Below are 25,142 nucleotides of genomic sequence, written 5' to 3'. Positions count from 1 at the left end.
CTCTCTCTTTCTCTTTCTCTCTTTTTCTAATAAGTTGAAAAAAAAATCTTTATCTTTGTTCTGTAAATGTGGCCCCCCTGCATAATACAACTGACGTTAGTACCCTCCGTGACTAAAAATAGTTAATGGTACACGAACATGGTGTCTATTGGTTTGACGTTTCACTGATTTTTATGTTTAGTTTTCAAATGTGTAACTCGAGCTTACTAATAGATACAATTAAATCTTATTGCAAACATGTTAAGATAAAAATCGTAATTTTTCATTTATTCTTATTAGATTTTATTACATTATCATGAAACTTAACGCTTATTACGTCTGTTTCATAAAATGTTCCTGTGATCGGATCGGTAGAAAGTGAATCCTGTGTAAAATGAAAATGTTGCATGTTCTTGCATTATCACACTTCGTTTCTGCTATCGAACGAAGGACGTCAAAAAAAATTGTCAATTTCACAATCGATCAGGTAAATGTTTCTTCTCGTTAAAAGTTTAAATAATTAACCCCCTCTTTTCTTTATCGATATGCAATTTTTTCTTAGATTAAACGCATCGACTTTTATAAGCATTAATCTTCTTATATTTATTTATATATATTATTTTATAGCTTTATTCTTAATTAAATTGAAATAACATTGTAACATCTTGTATGTTTTTATTTAATATATTGTGTAACTTATCTACACATTATATATATATATATATATCAATAGGTTATATATTTAAATATCGTACGCCATTAACGAATAATAATTGATTAAATGATAAGCGAAAATGGAATGTTACATCAAGCGCCACTCATAATGGCGTACGGTGATTATTGAGGAAATTAAAGATATTGATTTGAAAAGATATATATGTATGGATTTCAGTACATTACACGGAAGTGAATTAGGTGATCTATAACAATATGTGTGTGAAAAGATAATTTAAAATGAGGTTCAACAAACAAGAATTATTAACCTTGGCAACTCAGCCTTCTCAAAAATTTGAAAAGGAAGGTGTTTTATACGTTCGTGAACGTCAAGAAGGATTTTTTCGAAGAACTGAGAGTGAGTTATCTTATATTTTAAAAATATTTAATATTGTTATGCATATTGCAATGTCCTGCAACTCTATATTCTAGCATATAGAGATATGCATGTTTATTTGTTCCAAAATTTAAATTATATATATATATGTATATATATATATATATATATATATATATATACATATATATATATATATATACATATGTATATATGTATATATGTCTTATCAGACCAAATAAATCTAAGCGATATATAAACATATCATTCTTATGATATCATAATGATAAGCCTATTATATAGATAATAATCTTCAATGTATATCATTAGCGCAGTGTATGAATTTATAAAAAATTAATATTAAATTTATAGTTTACATCCTATATATAGATATTTATATATTACGCATTATAATTGTTGCCCCTTTCTTTTACCAATATACTATTACTAAGCATGAACAATATCGCATACTATTTGTTGTAAAGTTATCATTTCATAGCAATTTCAAGTTTGTTCTTGGTCAATTTTTGAATGGATGTAATGTAATGATTTAAAAAACCAACAAAATATGCTTAGAAATATGCTTGCAATGTGTGACAGATAAATATATATTTTAGAGTAATTATTCTCATGATATATAATAATGTATTTCACAATTTCAGATATTATAATTCTTAGAAATGTTGATAAAATATTATTTTCCCTTATATAAAAATGCATGTACTAAATAATTTGCTGAAGATAATTTATTCCATTACTACTATAATTTATATAAAAATTAGTAGTATTTGATAAAGCAATACCTTGGTGAATAATAATAGTAATAGTAATTTATTTTTAAAAAAGAAAAAATAGCTACTTATCATTTCCTTACTTTTTTACATCATAAAAAAAAAAGAGAAGACTCGATGCACAAATCCTGTACTAGTAAATAAAGATTTAAGACATTCGTTCAGAAAAATGAGAATTTCCTTCAATAGTATAAATGCTAAGAAAATTCTATGCGTTTAACATTTGCTATTTCCAAATGATCAGCTGTTGACATATTTTCAATTTCAATTGTATAGAAATATTTTGACATACTTTTGAATTACCTTGCAAGTAAAAGATTTAATTTGAAACAAATATTTAAAATTCCTAGGAATTAGTGCGATGTTATTAATTACTTGCATATGGTATTATACTAACAAAAATGATAACACAGCTCATCATAAAATTCACGTTTAACAAAAAGGTCTATTCATTTTCTTAATTTAGGTTTATGTAGGCAAGTGAATATTTCAAATTAATAATCATCAAAACTTTAACACTTTATCTATTTAAATTTTACAACTTATATTAAAAGTAGAATAATATCTCAATTCATATTATAAATTTATCCTGAGCACTTACATATCCCTACAACAAAGTAGATTTATGTTATGCATTTCACATATGATACACACAGATACATATGTATGTACTTAGATTTTGATTAATGATTACCAGTACCTCCATACAATTTCCAGGTACAGGTAAAAATCTTGAGAACAAAAGACAAAAAGGGAAAACACATAAGACTCTACGAGACCTCAGTTGCGTTACAGCCAGCACGAGTAAAGGTACATTCGAGTGCATTTTACCATTATGTATCACAATCATCTATCATAACATACCTCTCATCTAACTAATGTTCCCAAGGTAGTCAACAATTGATACCTTACAATTGGTATCTTAAAAAATTGCACAATAATTTGATCATTCTAATTTTTACATTTGTTTGTTTTTCTATTGGTTTATTCAAATATATTTAGAAATGTTATATTAGATCAAAGTATCCGAGTAACGTAATTAGCTTCATATATTTTGCTTAAAAATGATTAATAATTTTTGATTAATAAAAACTGAATTTTTTCACTTGTAGCAATCAGTGCATGTTGTAAATTTAAATCATGCTTATAAAGCTTATTAGAAGAAACATGACTTTGCATGTATTTAGTAAAAGCATGAGTGATATAGTTGTTTGCTAAAGATTCTATTTTTTATTTTCCTGCTACACCTATATTTAAACAATTATTGGATTAATCATTAATATAAATTTTATATCAATTACATAATCTATACCCCACTGTTATTTTTTATATCTCTATAGTAATTATTAGAGTGGTATAATTTATTCTGCACACATAAAATGGTAGATTAGACCTTAATATTTTAACGCAAATGCTTCATATAAAAAAAAATTTACAATAATTGTTAGAATATTTCTGTATCTTTGATAACACCAAATTTACAATGTTCATATGAGAAAGCTCTTAGAGGTGTGCATCGATAAATATGAATCAATATTTGAACAATAAATATATTTCGTCTATACCATATTGACAATGAAATATCATTTTTTTAATCTAACTATATAAACTAAGTATCAAAAAGTGCTTTCTTACAAGAATAATTGTTTTAATTACTTGAAAAAAAAAAAAAGAAAAAAGAAAAGAAAAAATACCATATAATATTAATATACAAAAAAACAACTATATATGTTTTATTATTTGTTCCACAGTAAGTCTAGAACGATGGTGCAGGTTAAGAGGAAATCTTCTATTTTATTTCAAATCAAGAGAACAGTGGTCAGAGCCTCTTGGTGTAATTATTCTGGAACAATGCTGCGTCCGATTGGATCAACCTACAAATCAAATTCCCTATGGATTCAGCATAGGTAAGATTTTTTATGAATTCAGTATTCCATTACATTCATAAATGAAAAAAAAAAAAATTGAAAAAATTGTAAACATTTCTTTCAGTATTTGACGGTGGCTTGTTCCAACAATTGGGAGCTAATTCTGCTGAAGAGCGAGATAGCTGGTTGCAAGCATTGCAGTTAGCTAGCTATGAGTGTATGCGCAGTCAACTACTAGCATTGAGACAACGCATAGAAGCTTTTAGTGGTCACAAACATGATACTGACATACACATGCTGAGGTTACAACGTGGGATTTTTACAGGTTGAAATTGAACTTAATCGATAGAGTGAAAAAATAAAAATATTTATTTATTAGAATTATTTTATTTTAGATCCTGCGGAAATACCAATGTGCGAGGTATCGCTAGCATGCGATAATCTTCTGTGCGATGGACACGGTCGACCTCCTAATCCTGTTTTAGAAGTAGACGTTCAATTGAAACGTTCAAAGACATGGATCAAATACGCACGAACGGAAGTTGTCGAGGTATTGATTTTTATTTTGGTATCAAATTCCAGATATCAAGAACAAACTTATTCACTATATGTCTTCTCTTACAGAGAAGTAGCAACCCAGGATTCTTAACAACTGTAAGCTTTAGAGCAAGCGATGGTCTTAGCTCTGATACCAAAGTACGAATAACAGCCTATGATGTCAGAGAAAGAGTAAGTCAAACGGCAACACCGATAGGAAGTTCAATAGTAACTTTCAACGCAATCCAAGATACACCTAGATTGCGAATACCCTTAAAATCCGCTAAAACAACTACTGTTGGGTTTTTGACAATTAATGTATGGAATCTGGAAGCTGAAGATAAAGGAAATAGTACAGAAAGTACACCTTCTAGAAATATTCCAAGTACAAACAGTCAGCAGGTAGCTTGGACAAGTGTCTACAAATAATTTTTACAAACAGTATTTAGTAATATATTAGGTAGTGGTTTTTTTTTAATTTTAACACTAAGAAACTACTAATTCTACTCGTATTTATCTATATAATTTGAAAAGAAATGATAATTAAATTCATTTATGTTGGAATTACAGATTTTATCACATAGACGGTCGCAATCGTTACCTCCAAGATTAGGAACTAAAATAAAGCTTCCACATCAAGGACAATTGAAATTATTATTTGCCAATCCATTCATTCAGACATATAGGTATGTGATATATATATTATAAGTTTATAATTTAATTACAAATAAATACTTTTTACAAATATTTGCTAACGTTTGTAACTTTAATAAATAGGTTTCATTCAGGCCTGGGTGGAGACATATGCGTGCATGAAATTATGGCAGAAAGCAAATTATGCTTCCAATTTCCACAACATTTACTGTAGGTATTACTTTTTTTTGGCTACATATGATTTCTTTATCAATAATAATATGAATGATAACAGTGGAATTTGGATACAAGAGGAGAAAGAATTACTTCAAGAAGTAGCTGGTATGGGTGAATTAAGAGAACCATGGCATACAAAACAAGTTGAATTACTTGACCGTCATCTCCATCTGTTACATTTATATTCACAAGCCAAGGAGAATTTAGCGGATTTTAAAGGTAATTAAAATATATCGTATCTACTTACGACGTACGTAGTAACATCGAATATTTTTTTATAAATTAATTTTCATTCATTTCACAGGAAGTTATTTCAAGCAATCATCTCGTAGAAATGATCGAACTTTGGAATTTGCACCTTTAAATTTGCACCTTCAAAGAATGTGGGTTCATAATGATACATTGAATAAATGTGGATTTTACGATTTTGTTAGTGTGGGCGCATTTACTGCTCATTCTCACAAGAGTAAAAACGGTGGACTGATAAGGTACTATTTCCATTAATTTAATCCTTGCGATACAAATATTAAAGAAAACGAAATATTAAACAAACAATTTTTTCAGACTTGTACAAGCGCTTAAAGAATCCCCAACACGAGGGAATCAATTGTATCAAGGAACATCGAAAATAATTATGGCGCATGATGCCATTCAGGCTATCAAACAATTAAGAAGAGATGTCGTAGAAGCAATGCGTTCTCTGATGAAACTTGCCAAGCGAAAGCAAACCAGTGGTATGTTACCAATATGTGAAGATATGATAACAAAGACAAGAATATTGCTTAGTCTTTGGGATCCAGGCCTTGTGGAAGAAGCTTTGACTTTTCTAGAAGAGCACAAGGTAGCAAAGGTTCAAGAAGAGACGAATGAAGATAGTTCTTTATTAGACTTCAAAGTTAATCAATCCTTGTCTCCATTTAAACGAATCACGCAACAACTTAATTTCGATCTAAAGAGTCCCGATTTTGATGATTTAGTTACTCCTGATACTCCAGAGTGTATGCAAGATGCTTGGTGCGAAGAAAATACCAAAAATAACTATGCTTCTTTGACGTTCAGAAATAACATGAATTGCGACAACACCGAAAATACTACTACTACTACTACTACTACTACTACTACTACTACTACTACTACTACTACTACTACTACTACTACTAATACTACTACTAATACTGCTGCTGTTACTACTGCTTCTTCTACCACTGCTACTACAACTATCTCTACTTCTACTTCTACTTGTACTACGTCCACTACTACTGCTTCTACTACATCTACTACTACTGGTACCACTGCTACTACCACTACTACTACGCAAGAAGATGAAAACAAAGAGGACTTCGTTATATTTCCGGAAGTAGAAAATGATCAGGATATAAAGGAAACGGAAGCCACGGAAAATGGCAATCACGAGGTAAGCAATAATAACGACGACGATGAAGAGAAATATGACATCAAAAAGGATACCGATAAAGGCAAACGTTTCTTGGACATGAAAAAAATGTGTAACTCTCCGTCTGCAAATTATTATAAACCGACGGACGAGCCGGAACCCTGGGATCTCACACAGCTAAACATTGAAGCGAGTGTGATGTGCCTGGTATCGAAAGTCAAATTCCTTTGCGGTAGATGCAGCAGTCCAGCTGTACGTTTACGTAACAAAAATAGTTTAGGACGATCGCAGAGTCTCAAGGGATGTCTGTCAAACAATCGAAACAATGCAAGTGTTGTGACAATTCAGCCTAAGAATGCGTTGCAGAGCGAAGAATCAAGTAAGTTGCTGGACAATTCACACAACTCCATCTCTCGACAGCAAGCAAGTCCTGGAATGGATAAGTCAACGCCTGCTTTCTCCAAAGCCAAAGAAGGTAAAGAAATTAAAGCTAATATGAACGCGTCGTATAACCCGTTCACATTCGTTTTACATGTATATCGTTATTTTTCAATACTTAGTTATTTCTCTTCCTACATGCACACATATGTATATCCTCATAAATGTCATCATGTAAACATCAAAGTTAGTTATCTCTAAAAATATTATCACGCGCGCACGCGAGCAACTTGGTATTATAAGACCTTCTTAGTCGGAAAAAAGTTTTTCTAAGCAACGTACAATGTGTAACTTTATTAGGGACTACTGATATTTATTGTAATACGTCTTCCGATAAAGTGTGCCAAGCTGTTGACTCAATGACAAGAGTGATTAAAAGTAATTCTGGACAGAGGAACAAGTTTATCGAAGGTCTAGACTTTGCATCGATCGTAGACTGGACGAGTGAACTTAGACCAAGTATGAAAAAGCTGCGCCAGGCTATGGATGGGCTTCTTAAAACTGCAAGGCTCACGCATTCGGTATTCCGAGTTCAAGAGGATGCCAAGACGGCTCAACGTGCTTGTAACGTCAGATACAGACGAGACGTTTGCTTCAGTCAGGCAGTAAATTTATTTATCGACGAAAATATTCTCTTCCTAAATCTCCCAACGTCCAAATTATATTCATTAAAAATAATTTTCAGCTTACATCGTTAGTATCTAGTATCATGGCAAAGCTATGGTGTCAAAGGCCTGATCCAATGTTTCTATTAATTTTGACGACACTTGGGCCTCTAGTTTCTTTCGAGGGACTTCTCAGTTATTACGGCGATGAGATTGATATGTGGGGAGACATGGCGGTTGCTGTTGAAGATATGCATACCGTTACGTTTACTTTGTCTAGACGTGGTATTCAGCCTAGGTATACATGATAATTTCAACATTAATACAGGACAATAATTGTCTTATTTGATTTTTAAACCGTCTATTTTTTTTCTATAGAATCGAAGATATGGGCTATACGCCCTTTCAACTTCCATTACCTTGCGTAGTTGGTTCTCGGACCGCTTTGACAGTAATACTTCCAGTACCAGATGCTATATATTCTTTATTGCCATTAGTACCTTCTTCCAGACAGACCTTATCCTTCAACGTGACACCTGTATTCTTCAATATAGGTATTAACGAAATGGCGTCCTTGGCTGAAAGTCTTGGTACTATTAAACCACAAGAGAAAAGTAACATAGATAATTTCGATAGACTGAACGAATATTATTTGAGATTCAAAAAACTCAATTTGCCTACGGAACCAGCATCTACTCGCCGTAAGTATATCTAATGTTTATGTTTTCAATTGACCTTGAACTCCTTAATAAATAAATTATTCAAATATTTGATATTTTTCAGTTGGTACGAAATCTGCCTTGAGTCATACATTGGCCGACATGATGTCAAATTTAAAGACAGCTGTTCACGCTAAGGTAAATAAAAATGTCGAGATATTGCAATTGTCTTCGCAAATATGTCGACGTATGCGCGGCTTGAGATTTACCAGTTGCAAAAGTGCCAAAGATAGGACTGGCATGTCGATCACTTTAGAACAGGTAAACATACTATCGACGGAGTATCATTTAGCGGAGCATGAGTTTACAAGAGCACTCGATTGTATGCGAAGGTAAATAAAACTTGTCATTTATCGAATCCGTGCATTACACTCGTAATCCATATTTTTTATATTTCATTCCAGCGAAGGATGTCGACGCGAGAACACATGGAAGAACATCGGAGTGCGAAAATACGCGTTCAACAGTCTACAGATTTTAACTTTCCCAAAACTATATCGACCACCAACTGGAACCTATGGATCAGCACAAACTTAAGATAAGTGTTACAACGACATATACACCTTGTTTTTTTTTCTTTTTTTTTTTTTTTTTCTTCTTTTTTGTTATAAGATCGCAACTTGCCGATGAATGTATAATTATGTTACGCGACGTGATTAACGATTAATCACACACTCCACTGTCTGTAGATATAGAATGAACGAAAAAATGAAGTTTGTATTTTTAAGAGACAAGGAGATTCAACGAACAGTTTAGCCGTGATTAGCTGTTAACATATATAAAAGGAATGATCGATCATTCTTTAGTGCCATTTTTTTGTTTTTTTCTTTCTCTCAACTATAGTGCGAAGATCGGTGCATCGAGTTTTGCGAACATTAAGATTAATAATCATTCGTAAGGAAACATATTTATTGCACGGTGTACATAATTTTTCGACGAGCACAAATTCATAAGATTTTGAAATATTTAAAGGAAAATTAAGAAATTTGCCACAACGTTGTTAAGAACAATTTTGTTCGTTAGGCAATCTGAGTGCTTCCTTTTACACATCAACTGTCGAATAATAACGTCGTGATATATATTGCAGATGATTCATATTTATCATTACGTTAATTGTATATTTGTATATTTTTTTCTTTAGTTAAAAAGTCATTAAGGAATGTAAAACGAAACCTTCGTTATTATAATACTCTCATACGCGTGATATAGTATGAAAAAAAAAAAAAAAGAAAACAAATAGCAAATATGTTCACAACATAGTACGTATATACAGTATATTGCCCCTGACAATAGGCAACACATTCGTACGAGTGTGCATGAAAAAAATAACTTCGAATGTGTGCAAAAAATTATTGTTTTTTGTTGAAATGATTTCAAGTAAAAATAATTCGTAAATTAATAAGACATTTTACATATTACGTTTAGGAAACTAGAAGAATTATAATTAATTTATAATTAATTGATTATAACTAAGTTGTAATAACATTATTTTATATCGCTCGTAAATGCTTCATTGTTTCTTTCAACGAAGTTGGTCTGTTAATTTTTAGAAAAAAAAAAAAAAAGAAAGAAAAAAAGAAAATATATTAATATAAAATAAAATAATCGATGAAGCGAGTTATCTCAGGAATCATCTCATTGGAATAATCTGTGTCTAACCATTTATATACGCATGCAAAGTGTCTCAACAAAGTAATAGAAAATTTAATCCAAAACCTAATTATTTAAATACATGTCGTTTACTCGCCGAGATGATTCGTGTTCTTTAAGATCGTATAGGCCGATAGTCGTCACGAATAATAATAATTTTCTGTATTTAGACTTGTTAATAAAAAAAAAAAAAAAAGAAAAACAGAAAGGAAAGAAAGGAAAGAAAAAAATTATCGAGCGCGTATAAACAAAAATTGTATCGCAATTAATAAAAATTGTATCGAACATTACGTTTCACTCGTAGATACATATATACGTATATACATACATACATACATACATACATACATACATACATACATACATACATACATACATACATACATACATACATACATTGATATTAACGTTAAGAAAAAGAAAATGAAAAGACCGAACGTGGAACGTGAATTGTTTTTAAATATATGTATATTGTTATTAGTCAATATATGAATTTTTGTAAGAAAACATTTTCCCACGCAAGAGCTCAAGTAAATTCGAAAGCGCAGTAATATATATGTATACGTTGTTAAATTCGTGATAGAAATTTAGAAGGACGAAGTATATTGCGATACGCGCATTTCAAATTCGCACTAAGAAAAAAATTATATGTAAAGAAGAAGAAGAAAAAAGAAGAAAAAGGAAGGAGAACAATATATATATATATATATATATATATATATATATATATAAAAAGAAAGAAAACAAAATGAAAACATTCCTCCCTTCCTGGAACGTGTCTCCCCCTTCCCTTCTCTCCACCAAAGAAAATACAAACAAACGAAAATTACCGACAACAATGTGTAGCAAAATTGTAAAACAAATATAATAAAATGTCTTTAAGGAATGACTAAATTAAAAGAGATTATAATTTCGATATATAATCAATCGAACGGGGATATTGCTTTTTTTTTTCAAGGAAAAATGTGAAAAATGTCAACTATTTTGAGCAGGTAGAAAAAAAAATAATAAGGTAGAATAAAGGAAAAAAAGAAAGAAACGTTTCACTGAAAACTCGCTTACCAGCTGACAATCGAGAAAGATGTTGATCTGTATAGCGAACCTGCCCTGTATGCGAAACGCCTTTTATAAGGGCATCGATGTCCATAAAGATGCCTGTGAGAGATGCATTTGCAGTCTGTCGTGTGCCATTGGGTTATAGGGGCATATGGAGTAGGGATCTCCTACGGTTGAGCAAGCACGCGGCGCGTGGCAGAAGGATTCGTGTTAGCATATCGGGTATGCCGTTCATCTATATATATATATATATACAACTTAAATCAGTGTGTATATATATCTATATATGTACATACACATATATTATGGACCGACCGAGTTGGTGGTTATAAACACAAGCGCGCACCGTCCTTTTCTCTTCTCATTTTCTTTCATCGAACCCTTGAAGCGCGTGCCTTCGGTTATACACCCTTCTCTCTTACTACCTACGTTCTACGTTTAAATTTGATATCGTATTACCAATTGTTCAAACACGTAAAAGAAGAACGTGCAATTGGTTTTGTAACGATTATATCAATGAAACCTTCCAAGTTTATAAGAAATTATATACATCGCATCACCTTTTTACGAGAGCTGTCTGCTGTAGGTATTAATTTAACGAACGATTTGTCTTCTTGTTTCATAGATATATTTCGTTAAATATAAAATTGTATACACTGGATATATTTATTTATTATTTAAACGTTAAATCAAAGCTGAGATTTTAGATTTTCTTTTTTATCTAACTCGGTCATTATAATATTATTTTTTCTTATAGTTCAAAAATATCTTCGTGTGTTTTACCTGCGGCACAAAAGATTGCGAGTATAATGAAGTTGCTTCCATTCTTTGAGTATTCTTCCCTTCCTCTCTTACATCTTTCGCACGAGCGAACCGGAGGCCATCGATGTCGCGTGGCGTGCGCGTGGAGGAGCCTGCGAGATAAAAATAAAAAGAAGAAAAAGAAGAACGAAAAAAAAAGAGAAAGAAAAAAATAAAATAGTAATTTCCTTCAAAAATATTATGAGGAATCTAAAAAGAATTCCTAAAAAACAAACATAAATAAATAAATAAATAAACAAATAAATAAATGAAAACAAACAAGAAAAAAGAAAGAAAGAAAGAAACATAATATGTATATAATAAAATTTGTACATTCAAAACTCTTCTTTATACACAAAATAAAAATCGTAGAATAGAATTCGAACGAGAGAATCGAAGAAAAACCAAATTGTCTAACGATTTTGTGTAATAATATTAAGAAAGAGAAAAGAAAAGATGTATGTGTATATAGGTAGGACGATTTGTACGGTTAACTTCAATAATGTGTTATTCGAGTACGGAAGGGCAAATCGTATGGCACGTTCGAGGGTAAAGCAGGCAGGCGTTCTTAGAGAGCAGGGGCAGAATGAAACGAAGCATGGAGAAGAGGAAGAGGAAGAGGAAGAGGAGATGGTGATAGTAGTGGTGGTAATGGTGGTGGTGGTGGTGGTGGTGATGCTGGTGGTAGTAGTGGTGGTGGTAGAGAAGAAGAGAAGAAGGAGAGGGTGTACACGCGCGAGAGTAAGAGGCGAGAGACACAACGATGTATACCTGGGACGCCTGGTGTTGGCGAACACCTGCTCCACATTGGTATCCCCCTGATGCCTTTGTCCAGCCAACGGATATAATACACGCGTACCTCGTCGAAGAGACGCCAGTAAGTCTTGGAGAGTCCAGGAATACAGACAGAATTCTACGTGTTTACTCCTTATTTTTTATTAGTTATCACGAGTTCCATATCGTGGTCCATGACATACACATAGATATTTCATTTAATCTAATCATCTCAATGACATAATTTATAGGAACACTAGTGATTTCGGTCATTCAACGTTTATATCAATATATTTATATATATATATTTTTATATATATATATATATATATAAAGTTATCGCATTAAACATTATTAACGACGCAATGTTGACCCTGTGTTTATTAGCGATTGCTATGTTAAAAACGACCAACGGTGTTACGACAGTCCCTTTAAATAACGAGAATCTCGCGAACACAGTGAAATTATTGCAAGAACAAGTTAACGCGCTTCTTTATCATCGTCAAGAGGATTACAATGCCTTGGAAGAGAGTTTGAAACATGCCATAGAGAAAAATACAGAATTGATTGTACTCAGAAAAGAAGTCGAGTTATTGAGGTGAGAGAGACCTTTCCTTTTTTTTTTTTTTTTACTTTTTTTCTATGTTCTCCTACTTTTTCTTTTCTTTTCGTCCGATCGTAACTCTTTTCAATTCTCGTACGATCGATAGAACGCGCGGGCAAGCAAGCAAGCAACCTACCTCGTTGATTTTTCTATTTTCTTATACGGTGTAAGCTTCTGTATGTGTGTAATAAAAGAAAAAAAGGGAAAGAAGAAAATTCATATCAATCGATACGATATATGTGTTGTGAGAGAAAATTAACAATAAAGAAAAAACAATAAACGTTTCCAATAAACGTTTCTATAGATAGCAATGACCTCTTATACTCATTAATCTTTAACTCGTCTGCGAACTAAGTCATCTAATGAAACATGCATGCTCGATGAATTCACAAGGCGTTCAACTCACTAGGGATAGAGATAGAGATAAACCGAGAGAAAGAGAGAGAGACAGGGAGATAACTTAAGAAACTTTAACTAACAAATTGATACCAAGGAAAATCAATCCAATCTTCTATTGTTACGGTCGTTACAGGAAAGAAGTAAACGAGCTAAGAGGCGGAAGTGGCAACGAGGCGAAAAACGAGCGTTTGAGGGTGAGATGGTTGGGTAGTGCAGTAACCGAGTTACAGAGCGAAGTCGCTGAAGTTCTAAGAACAAGAAATGCCAGTGAGGAATTAGCAGAAAGATCAAGGATGCGAAGCGAATTGTCCCTTTTGAAGGGTGACGTTGCCGAGGTAGGAAGAGGCATTCGTAATCTCGGCGGTCGTATCGCCAAGTTCGAAGCTGCCCTGGGGACAATTCGCATCGACATCACAGCTATGAAGGAACGTGCCAGCAAGCTATCCCGCACCTGCGCCGATGTCGCCAGTCAGGTAATAATATCAAAAAAAAAAAAAAAAAAAAAAAAAAAAAAAAAAAAAAAAAAAAAAAAAAAAAAAAAAAAAAGAATACTATTTATATGCATATACGATTAATAATATACGATCCACGAAGACGTTTATCGTATACGTAAACATAAGAGACACGTTGACGCATCAACGTGTTTAGTAGTTATTCGAAGAAGAAAAAGAAAGGGAAAAACAACAAGAAAAAAACAATAATAAAAAAAAAAAAAAAAACAGACGCAAGAGATGCACCTGCCGCGTTCGTACAGCCGGCAACCGGTGGCTCCCCATTTCTGTTTCTCGTTTTACCGGCCGACAGCTGCCGCCGTTGGCTCCTCGCTATATCGGCCCCCTTCATTCCGGCGTTCCATTCGTTTGGCAGCATCGACCCTCTCTCCTCCCTCTCTACGGGCCCTTCACTCGCGATGCCCTCTTCGTCCCACCAATGTTCATAAGTACCACGCACAGGCCCAGTATGTGTCGTGGTTCGTTGCGCTCTTTCGACAAAAGCAGATGTTTCGTATTCCTTCCTTTTTTTTCTCTTTTTTCTTTTTGGACATTCCAATAATCATTCTCGTCTCTTTTTTAAAACAGTACCACTCGAGTCATCGTCTTTCTCTTTATCTTCCACTTACATATTTCCAATTTTAAATTATCTGATTAATTTATTCCTTTTTGTTTTTGTTTTGTTCGTTTGTTTAGATCGGCACTGTGCAGATCGAATTGAAATCATTGAAATGCGACACACCGAGCGAGCACAGATCCCATCGGTTTTCCGTTCATCGACACGAGGACAAGTTGCGCGAAGACAATGAAATCAAAAACGAAGTGCTGCACGAAAGTAGGAAAAGGCATAGTTATTCGAGACCTTTGGTACATCGTATAGAGGAACGTCTGACGAATCTAGAACATAAAATTTCTTTAGTCTCGAGGAAACGTGGTATGATAGAGAAGAGAGTGGTATATGAAAATCAGGATTACTTGAATGGTCGTGTTGCTAATTTGGAGATGGCGCAGGAACAATTATCTCTACTTTTGAAAAATATGAGTAAAGAGTTGTCCTCGACTAGTAAGCTTAGCGAAACGATGGTTGAATTGTTTGAAACTGTACAGACGTTGGAGGACAAGGTCGATGGTAATGGATCGGATACTAAAAGAGAAATCGCAAGATTGGATATTAATGCCGCCAGAAAAGCAGCTGAATTATCGTTGACTAGAGAAGAATTGTCGAATCTCCGAAGAGCCGTACAGGCGCTCAGCGTGAGTGCCTCTAAGCTTCAAGAAAGAAGCGATAGACATCAAATGTCTATCGACGCACTCAACGATACCCTTAATCGTCTTGACTTATCGTCGTCTATAGAAAAAGCAAGCAACATAACTCACGAGCTCGAGCAGGTGGAAGATCAGTATCGCTTGATCGTCGATGCCTTACCAGGTAATTGCGACGAAAGAGATGGCCTTACTCTCCTTGCACCTGGTCCAGGTGCACCGTTGCTAGCCTCGTGTCATAAGGGATGGATCGTTATCTCAAGACGCATCGACGGTATGGTCGAATTCGATCGTACCTGGAACGATTATGCAGCAGGTTTTGGTTCACCGGTGAATGAATTTTGGATAGGCAATGAAGCACTTCATAGACTTACTCGAGACAATTGTAGCAGGTTGAAAATCGATCTGATGGATATATATGGTACGCATTGGCACGCAGAATATGAATACTTCAATGTTGATTCCGAAGAATCCGGTTATAAGCTCCGTGTTTCCGGTTATTCCGGAAATGCAACCGACGCATTGTCCTATCAGAACAATATGGCCTTTAGTGCTAAGGACAGAGACATGGATATTAGTTCCACCGATTGCGCGGCTAATTATCACGGTGGCTGGTGGTTCAGCCATTGTCAACATGCTAATTTAAATGGTAAATACTCATTAGGGCTTACTTGGTTTAAGTCTAACACGAACGAGTGGATGGCTATCGCTTCCTCAGAAATGGCGATACAAAGAAAACAAAACTGCCGATAATTTTCTTCGCTTCGTTTTCTACCTTTAATCGATTTTACTATTAAGGGTCAACATCGTAATATTAGCCGTCTTTCTTTTATTTGGTTTATTTTTTGTCCATAAAATTGAATCTCGGAGTTCAATGAGCGACAACGTTAATATCGTTTTTACGTGCTTGCAAAGACTTAAAATATTTATTTATTTTACGTTATTTGCAACACATTCAATTCTTCGCGATTATAATACCAAAGAATTGTATTAAGTCCATTGTAAATAAATTTATTGTATAGCTGAATGCGTGCGATTCCAGACGATATATTTGAACGTAATACAAAATTACAAACAGGATCAGAGTGAAAGTAAATATACATATATGTAATATATATAAATGTGTATATATATATATATATATAAGTATTTTTAATTTAAATAAATTACACACATTTTAGATGTTTGATAGGTTACAAAAAAACAACCTTGAAAGACACATATTAACTGTAGGATTCAGGTACTTAGGAAATTATGTAATATTTAAAACTTTTCCAAGTTTCATTTGAGTTCTTCCTTCTTCAGAGAAAGAGTATTACCGCAATCAAGTCTAGATTTGCATTTTTTCTCATGTACAAAAAGAGTACCAGAATTAGCATAAGCCGACCCACATATTTTACAAACAAATGGTTTCTCTCCGGTATGAGTAAAAATATGTTCCTTTAAGTGTCTTTTCCTTCGGAAAGATTTACCACATACCTCACAAGAATAATTAGCTTCCCCCGTATGAAGTTTTAAATGATATTTGAATCCGTTAGGAGATGCATATGCTGCACTGCAGATATGGCATACAAAATCTTTATTGCCACTATGTGTTTTTTCGTGTCTCTTTTTGTAACTGAGTATAATAAAAGTTTTACTGCAAAATTGACAAGCAAATGGCCTGGAATCATTGTGAATTTTGAGATGCCTTTGTAATCCAGATTTAGATGTAAGAGTTTTACTACAAACATCGCATAAATATTGTTTTTTATTTTTTATAGGTAATATTTTACCATGTATTCTCAAGTGCAAATTGAGTTTGAATTTTCTATTAAATGGCATTTTACATATCTCACATTTAAATATTCTACTGCATTTTTGCTTGGGATTTTTTTCATGATGTTTACTATGTTCGCGTAATGCTTTTCTAGATGTACATTCTTTTTGACAAAAATTACACGCAGAAATCTGCTTATTTTTTAAACGATTGCTCTTTCTTATACCAACGGTTTCCAAGGCTTTCATACTTGTCCACTTGTATTGAAGTTGTGGCTTATCATTAGTTTCAAAAGAATTCTGACTATCTGAAGTATTTGTAATTACATGATCTAAGTACTTAGAGCTAATTATCGTATTGTCATCTTGATTATGATTATCGTTAATATTAAAATACATATTGAAATTATTTTGTTTTTCTATTTCCTTAGCTTGCATGGACAAAGATGGTTTTTCCATTTGTAATGGTGCACTTATCATGTCCGTTTGTACATAAACGTCCTAAAATCATATATCTACTAGTATGTACACCAACACAACAAAAATAGCTTTGTTACATACCTGATATAATTTAATATTATTTAAATTAAACCCAATGTTAAATTCCATTTTATAATGTTCGCGTAATACATAATCAGATCTTTTACATTCTTTTTTAAATGCGTTAAAACCTTCTAATTTTTTAATACACTCTATACATATTAATTTAGGTAATATATCGTTTTCTGATATCTGAAACGTGTAACGGTTGTGCTAATATACATTTAATACGAAATTGTAATACGAAATACATACAATTTAATATTCATATAAAATATTCACCTCTATAGAACAGCAATTTATAATTTGTGAACGTAGTTTTTCGTTGCCAAAAGAAAATATAGACAACATACTTTCTTCCTTTCGAAGACATAACCTACAGACATTCTCCATTTTTCTCTTATGACAATTCTTATTTATTAGAAATATTTTTAGTCAATTTTATATTGTAAAAATTTTTAACGCTTATTAACATAAGTATTGTATCGACAATAAAACAAGAATATTTCTGTATAAAAAATAATTATAATTATTGGATTGCATTCAAATAAAGGACTGTGTGAGAAGCACGCATTCAATTTTCAAATCTTTGGGAAAGAAGGTTAAGGAATTTTATTGTTGGATTACTCAACATATATACGTGTAATGCGCGATTAAATAGATATTTTATTTAAGAAAAAAAGAAAAGAAAAGAAAACAAACACAAACCACACACATTTCACTGAAATATTTTAACCAAATTGCAAATGCCACTTAAAATAATCTATTTTAAAACGAAATACTTATTTATTAAAATACAAACAAATGTACGCACAAGCCGTCAATTGTACAAACAAGCCACAAGTAGACAATAAAATTACTTTCCGACAATGATATAGCATTCAACATAGAAATTCAATTCCAAATACAAACGTTGGCGACACTAGCGCTGTTTATTGATCAAACGACGTACTATAGTATATTTTCTAATTTCAGATATATTTCTATGAATACGTAAATAAAAAGTAATACTTTTTAAATTCGTAAATAATGATCGAAGAAAGATGTGTGTTCGTTTTTGAGTGATAATCGAATCGTTAAAAAAAAATTTACTTGGATTGGCAAACATGTCGATAAAATGAAAAGAAGCTATTATACGTCGACCAATGATAGTTCTTTGTGCTGCATGATACGTCGTATTTGCAACTGCTTGGAACAACCATATGGATTTTCTTACTTTCGTATACGTTGAATTTCATTTAACTACATTTTCTTATCATAAATTATTTCTTAATATTCGTTATCTTGATATAATAATCATGTTAAATTAATAAATTAAAAATTCTATTGAAATCATATTGCAAACGGAAGTACGTAGAAATTGAAGACAGTACTAAAACGCCATTTTGTGTGTCCTTTCGAGAGGAAGGTAGACATTCTGACGAAAAAAAATACTGAACGCTGATATCTAAACATTTTCTCTATTCGCAAGATTGTGCGAAGATATTATTTCTTCTTCTTTATTTCACTACGATACATTAAACTGCGTTGATGATTGGGATTCCGCGAGACGACCGACATAAAATTACGGTTAAGATCCGCAACAACATGAAAAGAAGTTCGAGTCGTGATACTCCGCCTCCTCGGGTGAAACGAAGTCGATCTTCCATGGGACGGTAAGCATTAGTTCTTCTTTCTATATTTTTCAAATAAGTATAAACTACTCGTTAAGTCTTTCTTGTATTCTGACATTATAAACATTATTTCTTCGAACAATATCTCCATTATCATTTAATTAATTTAATATTTATTATCTATTAATTTATATTTGCGTATTAAATTATGATAAACTAAGATTTATTGTATACATTTATATTAACTATATGTATATGTGTATATATATGTATACGTATGTGTATATATGTATATATATAAAATTAATATGGCGAAGTATTTTTTGCATATTGTGATATTATTTTTTATATATAATAATACTATTTATTTTATTAAATATTACTGTTTTTAGGTCAATGCAAATCACATATCATTGTCATACTTTTATTTTTTTTTTTTTAATAGTTAATATTATATTCTTATCAATTTATAGATATGATGATTCAAGTGATGAACGGATAACACCAGAACGTATTCGACGACGTAGCAGAGGTGCTAGAAGTCCTAGTCCGTCAGCAAGAGCGTCATCTCATGCGCGTTATGTAGAGTCAAGTTCACATCGCGATGATTATTTGCGCGCACCTCGTGATTTGCCACCAGAACGGCCATACAGTTATAAAGTTCTTTGTGTCAGTTCCATTCATCCAAAAGCCAGTGATGAAGTAATTAAAGATACTTTGTATAGAGAATACAAAAAGTTTGGTGACTTTTCTATAAGAATTTCTCATGAATTAGATGAACGCGTTGCTTATGTGTGCTTCAGGAGCTCAGAAGATGCACGTGATGCGAAACATGCTAAACCACGAATTATAATGTATGATAAAGTAGCTTTGGTAGAACCAGTCTATGAAAGACCTGATACATATCGTAGACAAAGATCTGTTTCACCACCAGATTATGAACGGTATTATGCTAGATCTCCAGGTCCAACAGATAGGCATAGACCATTAGATCGATATGAACGTGTATATGGGCCTCCTGTAGGTTTGCCTCCTCATCGTGAAATGAGAAGAGAAACAATACCACCTCCTCATCATGAATTTGTTAGGCCACCTATTCATCACGGACCACCTCATGTTCATCCAGGTCCCCCTCATCATTATGGTCCACCTAGACATATGATGCTTCGTCATCCTGTTCATGGATTCGAACGAGTTGAAAATAAGAAAGATAAATTTCCAAATTATCTGCATCATGTATCTCCGGAAGATGACCCTCTTGCAACCAGAACTCTTTTTGCTGGTAACTTAGAAATCAATATAACTGAGGAAGAATTACGTAGAATTTTTAGTAAATATGGTATTGTTGATGACATTGATATCAAAAGACCACCACCAGGAACGGGAAATGCATATGCTTTTGTACGATTCCAAACATTAGATATGGCTCATAGATGCAAAGTTGAACTTTCTGGACAGTATATAGGAAAGTTTCAATGCAAGATAGGATATGGTAAAGCAACTCCCACTACACGAATATGGGTTGGTGGTTTAGGTCCTTGGACTTCGGTACCTCAATTAGAAAGAGAGTTTGACAGATTTGGAGCAATTAAAAAAATTGATTACATAAAAGGTGATAGTAACGCATATATTCTTTATGACTCTATCGATGCTGCACAGGCTGCTGTGAAGGAAATGCGTGGTTTTCCTCTTGGTGGTCCTGACCGAAGATTAAGAGTTGATTTCGCAGATGTAACACCAGGTTTTGGTTTTAAACCTAGATCATATCCTGAAGACAATGCAGACTTTAGACCACGCTTAGTAGATTATGAATCACCGTATGATCCTTATGGTCCTGAAAATGAATTTGGTTATGGACCAAGAGGGTTTCGGGGACGAGGAAGTGCACCATGGCATGAAAGAAGAGGTGGTGGAAGAGGTGGTTATCGCGGTACTTGTCCCGAAGGTTATCTTCGCGATGAAGCTGATTGGTCAAGTCGTAGACCACCACCAGAAATGGAATATGAAACTCCTCGTAGCTTAAGGAGATCGTTATCGCGAGAACCGGGTGTAGATCGGTCCAGATCTAGATCACCACGTAGAAGACAAATGGATTCAGATTCTGATTCTGAGAATACTCGTACAGGAATGCTTTCCACATCCCGTACTTTACCCGAAGTAGCACGGAAATCCATTGCAGTTTGGCAAGGTGCATTAATATTAAAAAATTCACTATTTCCAGCTAAGTTTCATCTTACAGATGGAGATACAGAAATAATAGATGCTCTTATGAAAGATGAAGAGGGTAAACATATGCTACGAATAACACAGCGTCTTCGTCTTGATCAACCAAAGTTGGATGATGTATCTAAAAGAATACAAACTTCTAGTTCGCATGCTATATTTCTTGGTCTTGCTGGATCAAGTGGAGCTGTTACAAATGATGATGCTAATGTTCAAACACGACCGCTTCGTAATTTGGTTTCTTATTTAAAGCAAAAAGAAGCAGCAGGTGTTATATCGCTTTTAAATAAAGATACAGAAGGAACTGGAGTACTCTATGCATTTCCACCGTGTGCTTTCTCTACAGAGCTCCTGAAGCGTACATGTCCTAGTTTAAGCGAAGAAGGTTTAAAAGAGGATCATTTGGTAATTGTTGTTGTTAAGGGTGGCAGTGCCTAAATTTTAAACAAGTGACAGGAAAACAGTTGCTTTATCCATAAATAACAAAATTAATTCATTGTTTTAATACTTTCTATGGAAAGTATTATTTTGATTCAATTGGTAAGGTGGTATAGGATGATGTACAGAAGTTGTAGTAATGATTGATGCTTTTTGATCTATATAAGTATTATTATCATAGATTTGATTTAAATATTTTTGAGGTATTTAATAGAATCATTTTAAAATGTAATATGCCAGTATAATTTTTTTAAATAACATTATTTGAATCAAGATTTATAAAATAAGATAAATGTTGGAACATAGATAATTTTTTCTTACACAGTAAATATCATTTGAATGTTATTAATTTTATTTCTCAGATGTAGATAATATTTAAAACAGACATACTTGAATCCGTCTAAATACTCAAGTTTATAATAATATAGATTCACTAATTAACTAAATAACAAAAATATATTAAAACGTGAGTTCAAAAAAATTTTAATGGATTCTAAATATTATTTTCTAATATAATATATGTTTCTATTCCAATATTCTAATAATAGTATATTATTATGCATCTTACAGAAAAAATCAAAGTAAATTCATCAAAAATAATAAAAATAATACTTATATTGTATCAAAAAACATTTGTGACATCTACTTTGTAATGTTTACTTGAACTGAGGAATTCTAAAGTAATCGCAAAAATGATATACATCATTTTCAATAAGGTACCTTTACTATAAGAGTCTTGACATAAAACAATATTATTACCCTTATAATCAGAGGTAAATGTTTAACTACATAAATAGTATAAGAATTTATCTGTATTATACACATATATCTGTATGTTTAACGATGATGATGTTACTGTACACAGATCTTTCACATTTATAGTATATAATTTTATTATCATTTTTTTTAATACTATCAAAAAACATTGTGACTTCCATATTTATATAAAGTCTTATTAGATGTGTTTATATCAACAGGAATTGACTTTAATGTCATTGGTTGAGACAATAGAATGCAGATATCTTATCCTTATTATAACAGAAGAAATGTAACTTCTCTCTGAGCCTAATGATATATTAAGTATCGTATTTTGTTTGACAGATTATTCATGTTGCAGTGATAATGACTCAAAAAAAGCATTTTGATATAAGGGTCACATATGTGATAAAAAATGATAAATAACTACTGGACATATGTTGCTGCATTTTAACAGCTTCATTAATAAATTCGAAAGAGAACTTTTATATCTCTCTTTGGCTAATAAAAAAGCCTTTGAATAACAGTGCATAAATTATGTATTCATATTGAAGAATGTGAAAGGCCTGGTTTGAAAAAATATGTTAGATAAGGACTGTCGATTCATAGTATTATGGTTTAACTCACATTTCCATGAACTTGATTTTTGATTTATATCTGTAGATTCTTTTGAGTGCTATACCACTTAAGTGATTGTGCAGTAAATATTTTGTGCATAGTTTCATGAGTTTTAAAAGTTTAGAGAGTGTCTGAGAGTGAAGATAGTGAGGAAGAGACAGAATATACTTACTCTGCGTAAAAAGTTGATAACATCTGTGTATCACCGAATTGATTACAAAAGTTCATGTTAAGTGAGGACGTATTATCTAAAGGACAGTGTTTGGTGGTAGTTAAAAAAAAAAAAAATAATAAAAAAGCTTTGAAAATGTGTACAGTGATGTAAAAAAAAAAGTGTTTGTGTTTCGTCTTTGAGTAGGAAAGATGTAAATAAATGTTTCTGAAAAATAATAAATATTTCAGAAACAATGTATCATCTGAACCATACTCAAATACGATTGAAGGTGCAGTGGTTAAGTACACCTGGTGATCGAACAAAAATAGATGACATTTATGCAGACAAAAATAAAAGTATGTGTTGCTTTTCTTGATACCGTTATCCATATACCAAAGTCAAATCTTCGTACAATGTCATAAACAGTGTTACATATTTTAAATCAAGTTTTTATCCAGATTTATTCAAGTAGATAAATTTTTAGAACAGGTTAATTTTTGTTAGAAAACTAAATGGAACATTTAATTGAGATAAATATTGAGAAGACATTATACAATCTTTCAAATGAAAATGCATGCTCGTGTGTTAAATATTAAGTTGGAATGCATTTTATTTTTTGAAAAGTTTTTTATGCAATATTAATTTTTTTCTTTTCTTTTCTAAAAGTGAAGTTCATAGTGAATATGGTGTTGTGATTTGTTCTTTGCTAAATGACGATATCAAAAATATCAAAAAGCATAATAGATTGCAAATTTTTAGTGCTTGTGGCTTTTGTAAATTATTTCTCTTTTAGGGATGAAGAAAATAATCATTTTCCTTATAGTTTTCATTATCAGTAATAAAAGTAACAATTTGTGATTTGTGTTTTCTGTGACACGTGATATTTACAAACAAAAACAAGCAGACATATAACTGGGTTATGAGTCCATCTCATTCTGGTTTACAAAGTTCTCAATACTATGAAAGAATATAGTTAGCTGTGATATCTGCAATGTATTTAGTCCAATATTGTGTACTCAATTGTGTAGTTCCATATCCCTGGGAACAAAACTGGAAAATGGACCTTGAGAGGAAATACTGAAGACACAAAAAAAGGTTTGGTTAAAAAGCTTCTATCTTTTGCAAAAAAAAAAAAAAAAAAAAAAGAAAGAATATAAATCACACTTGCACATTCCCCAACTGTAGCAAAATCATAAAGCATATTATTTCCTTGATATTCCTTACATTAAAAATAGCACTTTAGAATAAAGAAATTAATTTTTGCAATCCATAATAAATATTACATACAATTGGATATACGACCTTAAAAAATTTAAACTACGAAACGACACTGGTTTAATGACATTATTTTCTAATAGATCGAATATAAATTCAGTTTTTGAGATATTTGACAATATTGATTATCAGTTTTGTATATTTTAATGAAATATCTTAGCATCTAGAATGAAATTAAGAACACGAGTATTCTTCAATGTGCATTTTACATTAATAACTGCAGATGATCGAAATAACCTCTATTCATGTAAGTATTATTTGACTAAGTTAAAAGAATAATATTGTAAGTAGTTTTGTAAATATTACATAACATTTATATATTATTACATGATATTGATACAAAAAAAATGCATACAAGTCGATGCTATTTAACAACAATACAAATATTATAAAATTTTTCTGATTAATTAACAGAGAAGTATGAAATTTTTACGAGCAGTATTGTGTATCTGTGATAGCAATTAATTGTAATATAATA

General features: G+C 32.2%; 4 protein-coding genes and 1 long non-coding RNA gene across 12 annotated transcripts; 4 read left to right on the top strand and 1 right to left on the bottom strand.

Moving 5' to 3' along the window:
* The first annotated feature begins 9 nt into the window (after positions 1 to 9).
* On the top strand, positions 10 to 9,501 carry LOC122629235 (inositol polyphosphate-4-phosphatase type I A-like). Of its 6 annotated transcripts, none has more exons than XM_043812407.1 (18): positions 10 to 128; positions 355 to 466; positions 872 to 1,051; positions 2,539 to 2,631; positions 3,573 to 3,728; positions 3,814 to 4,014; positions 4,085 to 4,239; positions 4,314 to 4,628; positions 4,797 to 4,912; positions 5,004 to 5,090; positions 5,155 to 5,315; positions 5,401 to 5,584; positions 5,661 to 6,964; positions 7,228 to 7,532; positions 7,613 to 7,830; positions 7,911 to 8,233; positions 8,316 to 8,583; positions 8,656 to 9,501. In XM_043812407.1, the coding sequence occupies exons 3-18, from the start codon at positions 934 to 936 to the stop codon at positions 8,786 to 8,788; spliced, it is 4,137 nt and encodes a 1,378-aa protein (XP_043668342.1). In that variant the 5' UTR covers positions 10 to 128; positions 355 to 466; positions 872 to 933; the 3' UTR covers positions 8,789 to 9,501. The 6 variants fall into 6 exon arrangements, with proteins under 6 accessions (XP_043668342.1, XP_043668341.1, XP_043668345.1 ...); XM_043812406.1 differs by having other exon boundaries at positions 116 to 254; XM_043812410.1 differs by lacking the exon at positions 10 to 128 and having other exon boundaries at positions 135 to 466; positions 4,314 to 4,418.
* A 1,705-nt stretch (positions 9,502 to 11,206) lies between these two features.
* Positions 11,207 to 11,939, top strand: LOC122629671. Its single transcript, XR_006327324.1, has 2 exons — positions 11,207 to 11,539; positions 11,715 to 11,939. It is a non-coding gene; the product is annotated as an uncharacterized LOC122629671 (long non-coding RNA).
* Positions 11,940 to 12,044: 105 nt separating this feature from the next.
* LOC122629668 (protein scabrous) lies at positions 12,045 to 16,948 on the top strand. 2 transcript variants are annotated; one of them, XM_043813366.1, is made up of 4 exons: positions 12,045 to 12,635; positions 12,920 to 13,130; positions 13,669 to 14,008; positions 14,723 to 16,948. In XM_043813366.1, exons 2-4 carry the CDS (start codon positions 12,928 to 12,930, stop codon positions 16,040 to 16,042), a joined length of 1,863 nt encoding a protein of 620 aa, XP_043669301.1. In that variant the 5' UTR covers positions 12,045 to 12,635; positions 12,920 to 12,927; the 3' UTR covers positions 16,043 to 16,948. The 2 variants fall into 2 exon arrangements, with proteins under 2 accessions (XP_043669301.1, XP_043669300.1); XM_043813365.1 differs by having other exon boundaries at positions 12,045 to 13,130.
* LOC122629669 (zinc finger protein OZF-like) lies at positions 16,321 to 18,468 on the bottom strand. Of its 2 annotated transcripts, none has more exons than XM_043813367.1 (3): positions 17,870 to 18,468; positions 17,609 to 17,800; positions 16,321 to 17,548 (listed from the first exon to the last, which is right to left on the bottom strand). In XM_043813367.1, the coding sequence occupies exons 1-3, from the start codon at positions 17,978 to 17,980 to the stop codon at positions 16,571 to 16,573; spliced, it is 1,281 nt and encodes a 426-aa protein (XP_043669302.1). In that variant the 5' UTR covers positions 17,981 to 18,468; the 3' UTR covers positions 16,321 to 16,570. The 2 variants fall into 2 exon arrangements, with proteins under 2 accessions (XP_043669302.1, XP_043669303.1); XM_043813368.1 differs by having other exon boundaries at positions 17,609 to 17,779; positions 17,870 to 18,467.
* A 269-nt stretch (positions 18,469 to 18,737) lies between these two features.
* Positions 18,738 to 23,745, top strand: LOC122629666 (RNA-binding protein spenito). The gene is made up of 2 exons (XM_043813362.1): positions 18,738 to 19,242; positions 19,674 to 23,745. The coding sequence occupies exons 1-2, from the start codon at positions 19,118 to 19,120 to the stop codon at positions 21,859 to 21,861; spliced, it is 2,313 nt and encodes a 770-aa protein (XP_043669297.1). The 5' UTR covers positions 18,738 to 19,117; the 3' UTR covers positions 21,862 to 23,745.
* The last annotated feature ends 1,397 nt before the right edge of the window (positions 23,746 to 25,142 follow it).

Source organism: Vespula pensylvanica, chromosome 5 (assembly GCF_014466175.1).
Source record: "Vespula pensylvanica isolate Volc-1 chromosome 5, ASM1446617v1, whole genome shotgun sequence".
NCBI classification, from domain to species: domain Eukaryota; kingdom Metazoa; phylum Arthropoda; class Insecta; order Hymenoptera; family Vespidae; genus Vespula; species Vespula pensylvanica.
This window is presented reverse-complemented; position numbering and strand designations above follow the sequence as displayed.

What these genes read in the sequence shown, in the direction of transcription:
- LOC122629235 (XM_043812407.1), top strand. Translation starts at nt 934, where the DNA reads ATGAGGTTCAACAAACAAGAATTATTAACCTTGGCAACTCAGCCTTCT. An exon ending in TACAGCCAGCACGAGTAAAG is followed by an intron (nt 2,632 to 3,572) that starts GTACATTCGAGT and finishes TTTGTTCCACAG; the next exon opens with TAAGTCTAGAACGATGGTGC. An exon ending in CACGAACGGAAGTTGTCGAG is followed by an intron (nt 4,240 to 4,313) that starts GTATTGATTTTT and finishes CTTCTCTTACAG; the next exon opens with AGAAGTAGCAACCCAGGATT.
- LOC122629668 (XM_043813365.1), top strand. Translation starts at nt 12,898, where the DNA reads ATGTTGACCCTGTGTTTATTAGCGATTGCTATGTTAAAAACGACCAAC. An exon ending in AAAGAAGTCGAGTTATTGAG is followed by an intron (nt 13,131 to 13,668) that starts GTGAGAGAGACC and finishes CGGTCGTTACAG; the next exon opens with GAAAGAAGTAAACGAGCTAA. An exon ending in GCGCCGATGTCGCCAGTCAG is followed by an intron (nt 14,009 to 14,722) that starts GTAATAATATCA and finishes TCGTTTGTTTAG; the next exon opens with ATCGGCACTGTGCAGATCGA.
- LOC122629669 (XM_043813367.1), bottom strand. Translation starts at nt 17,980, where the DNA reads ATGGAGAATGTCTGTAGGTTATGTCTTCGAAAGGAAGAAAGTATGTTG. An exon ending in TAAATTGCTGTTCTATAGAG is followed by an intron (nt 17,801 to 17,869) that starts GTGAATATTTTA and finishes AATGTATATTAG; the next exon opens with CACAACCGTTACACGTTTCA. An exon ending in ATAATATTAAATTATATCAG is followed by an intron (nt 17,549 to 17,608) that starts GTATGTAACAAA and finishes ATATGATTTTAG; the next exon opens with GACGTTTATGTACAAACGGA.
- LOC122629666 (XM_043813362.1), top strand. Translation starts at nt 19,118, where the DNA reads ATGATTGGGATTCCGCGAGACGACCGACATAAAATTACGGTTAAGATC. An exon ending in AGTCGATCTTCCATGGGACG is followed by an intron (nt 19,243 to 19,673) that starts GTAAGCATTAGT and finishes ATCAATTTATAG; the next exon opens with ATATGATGATTCAAGTGATG.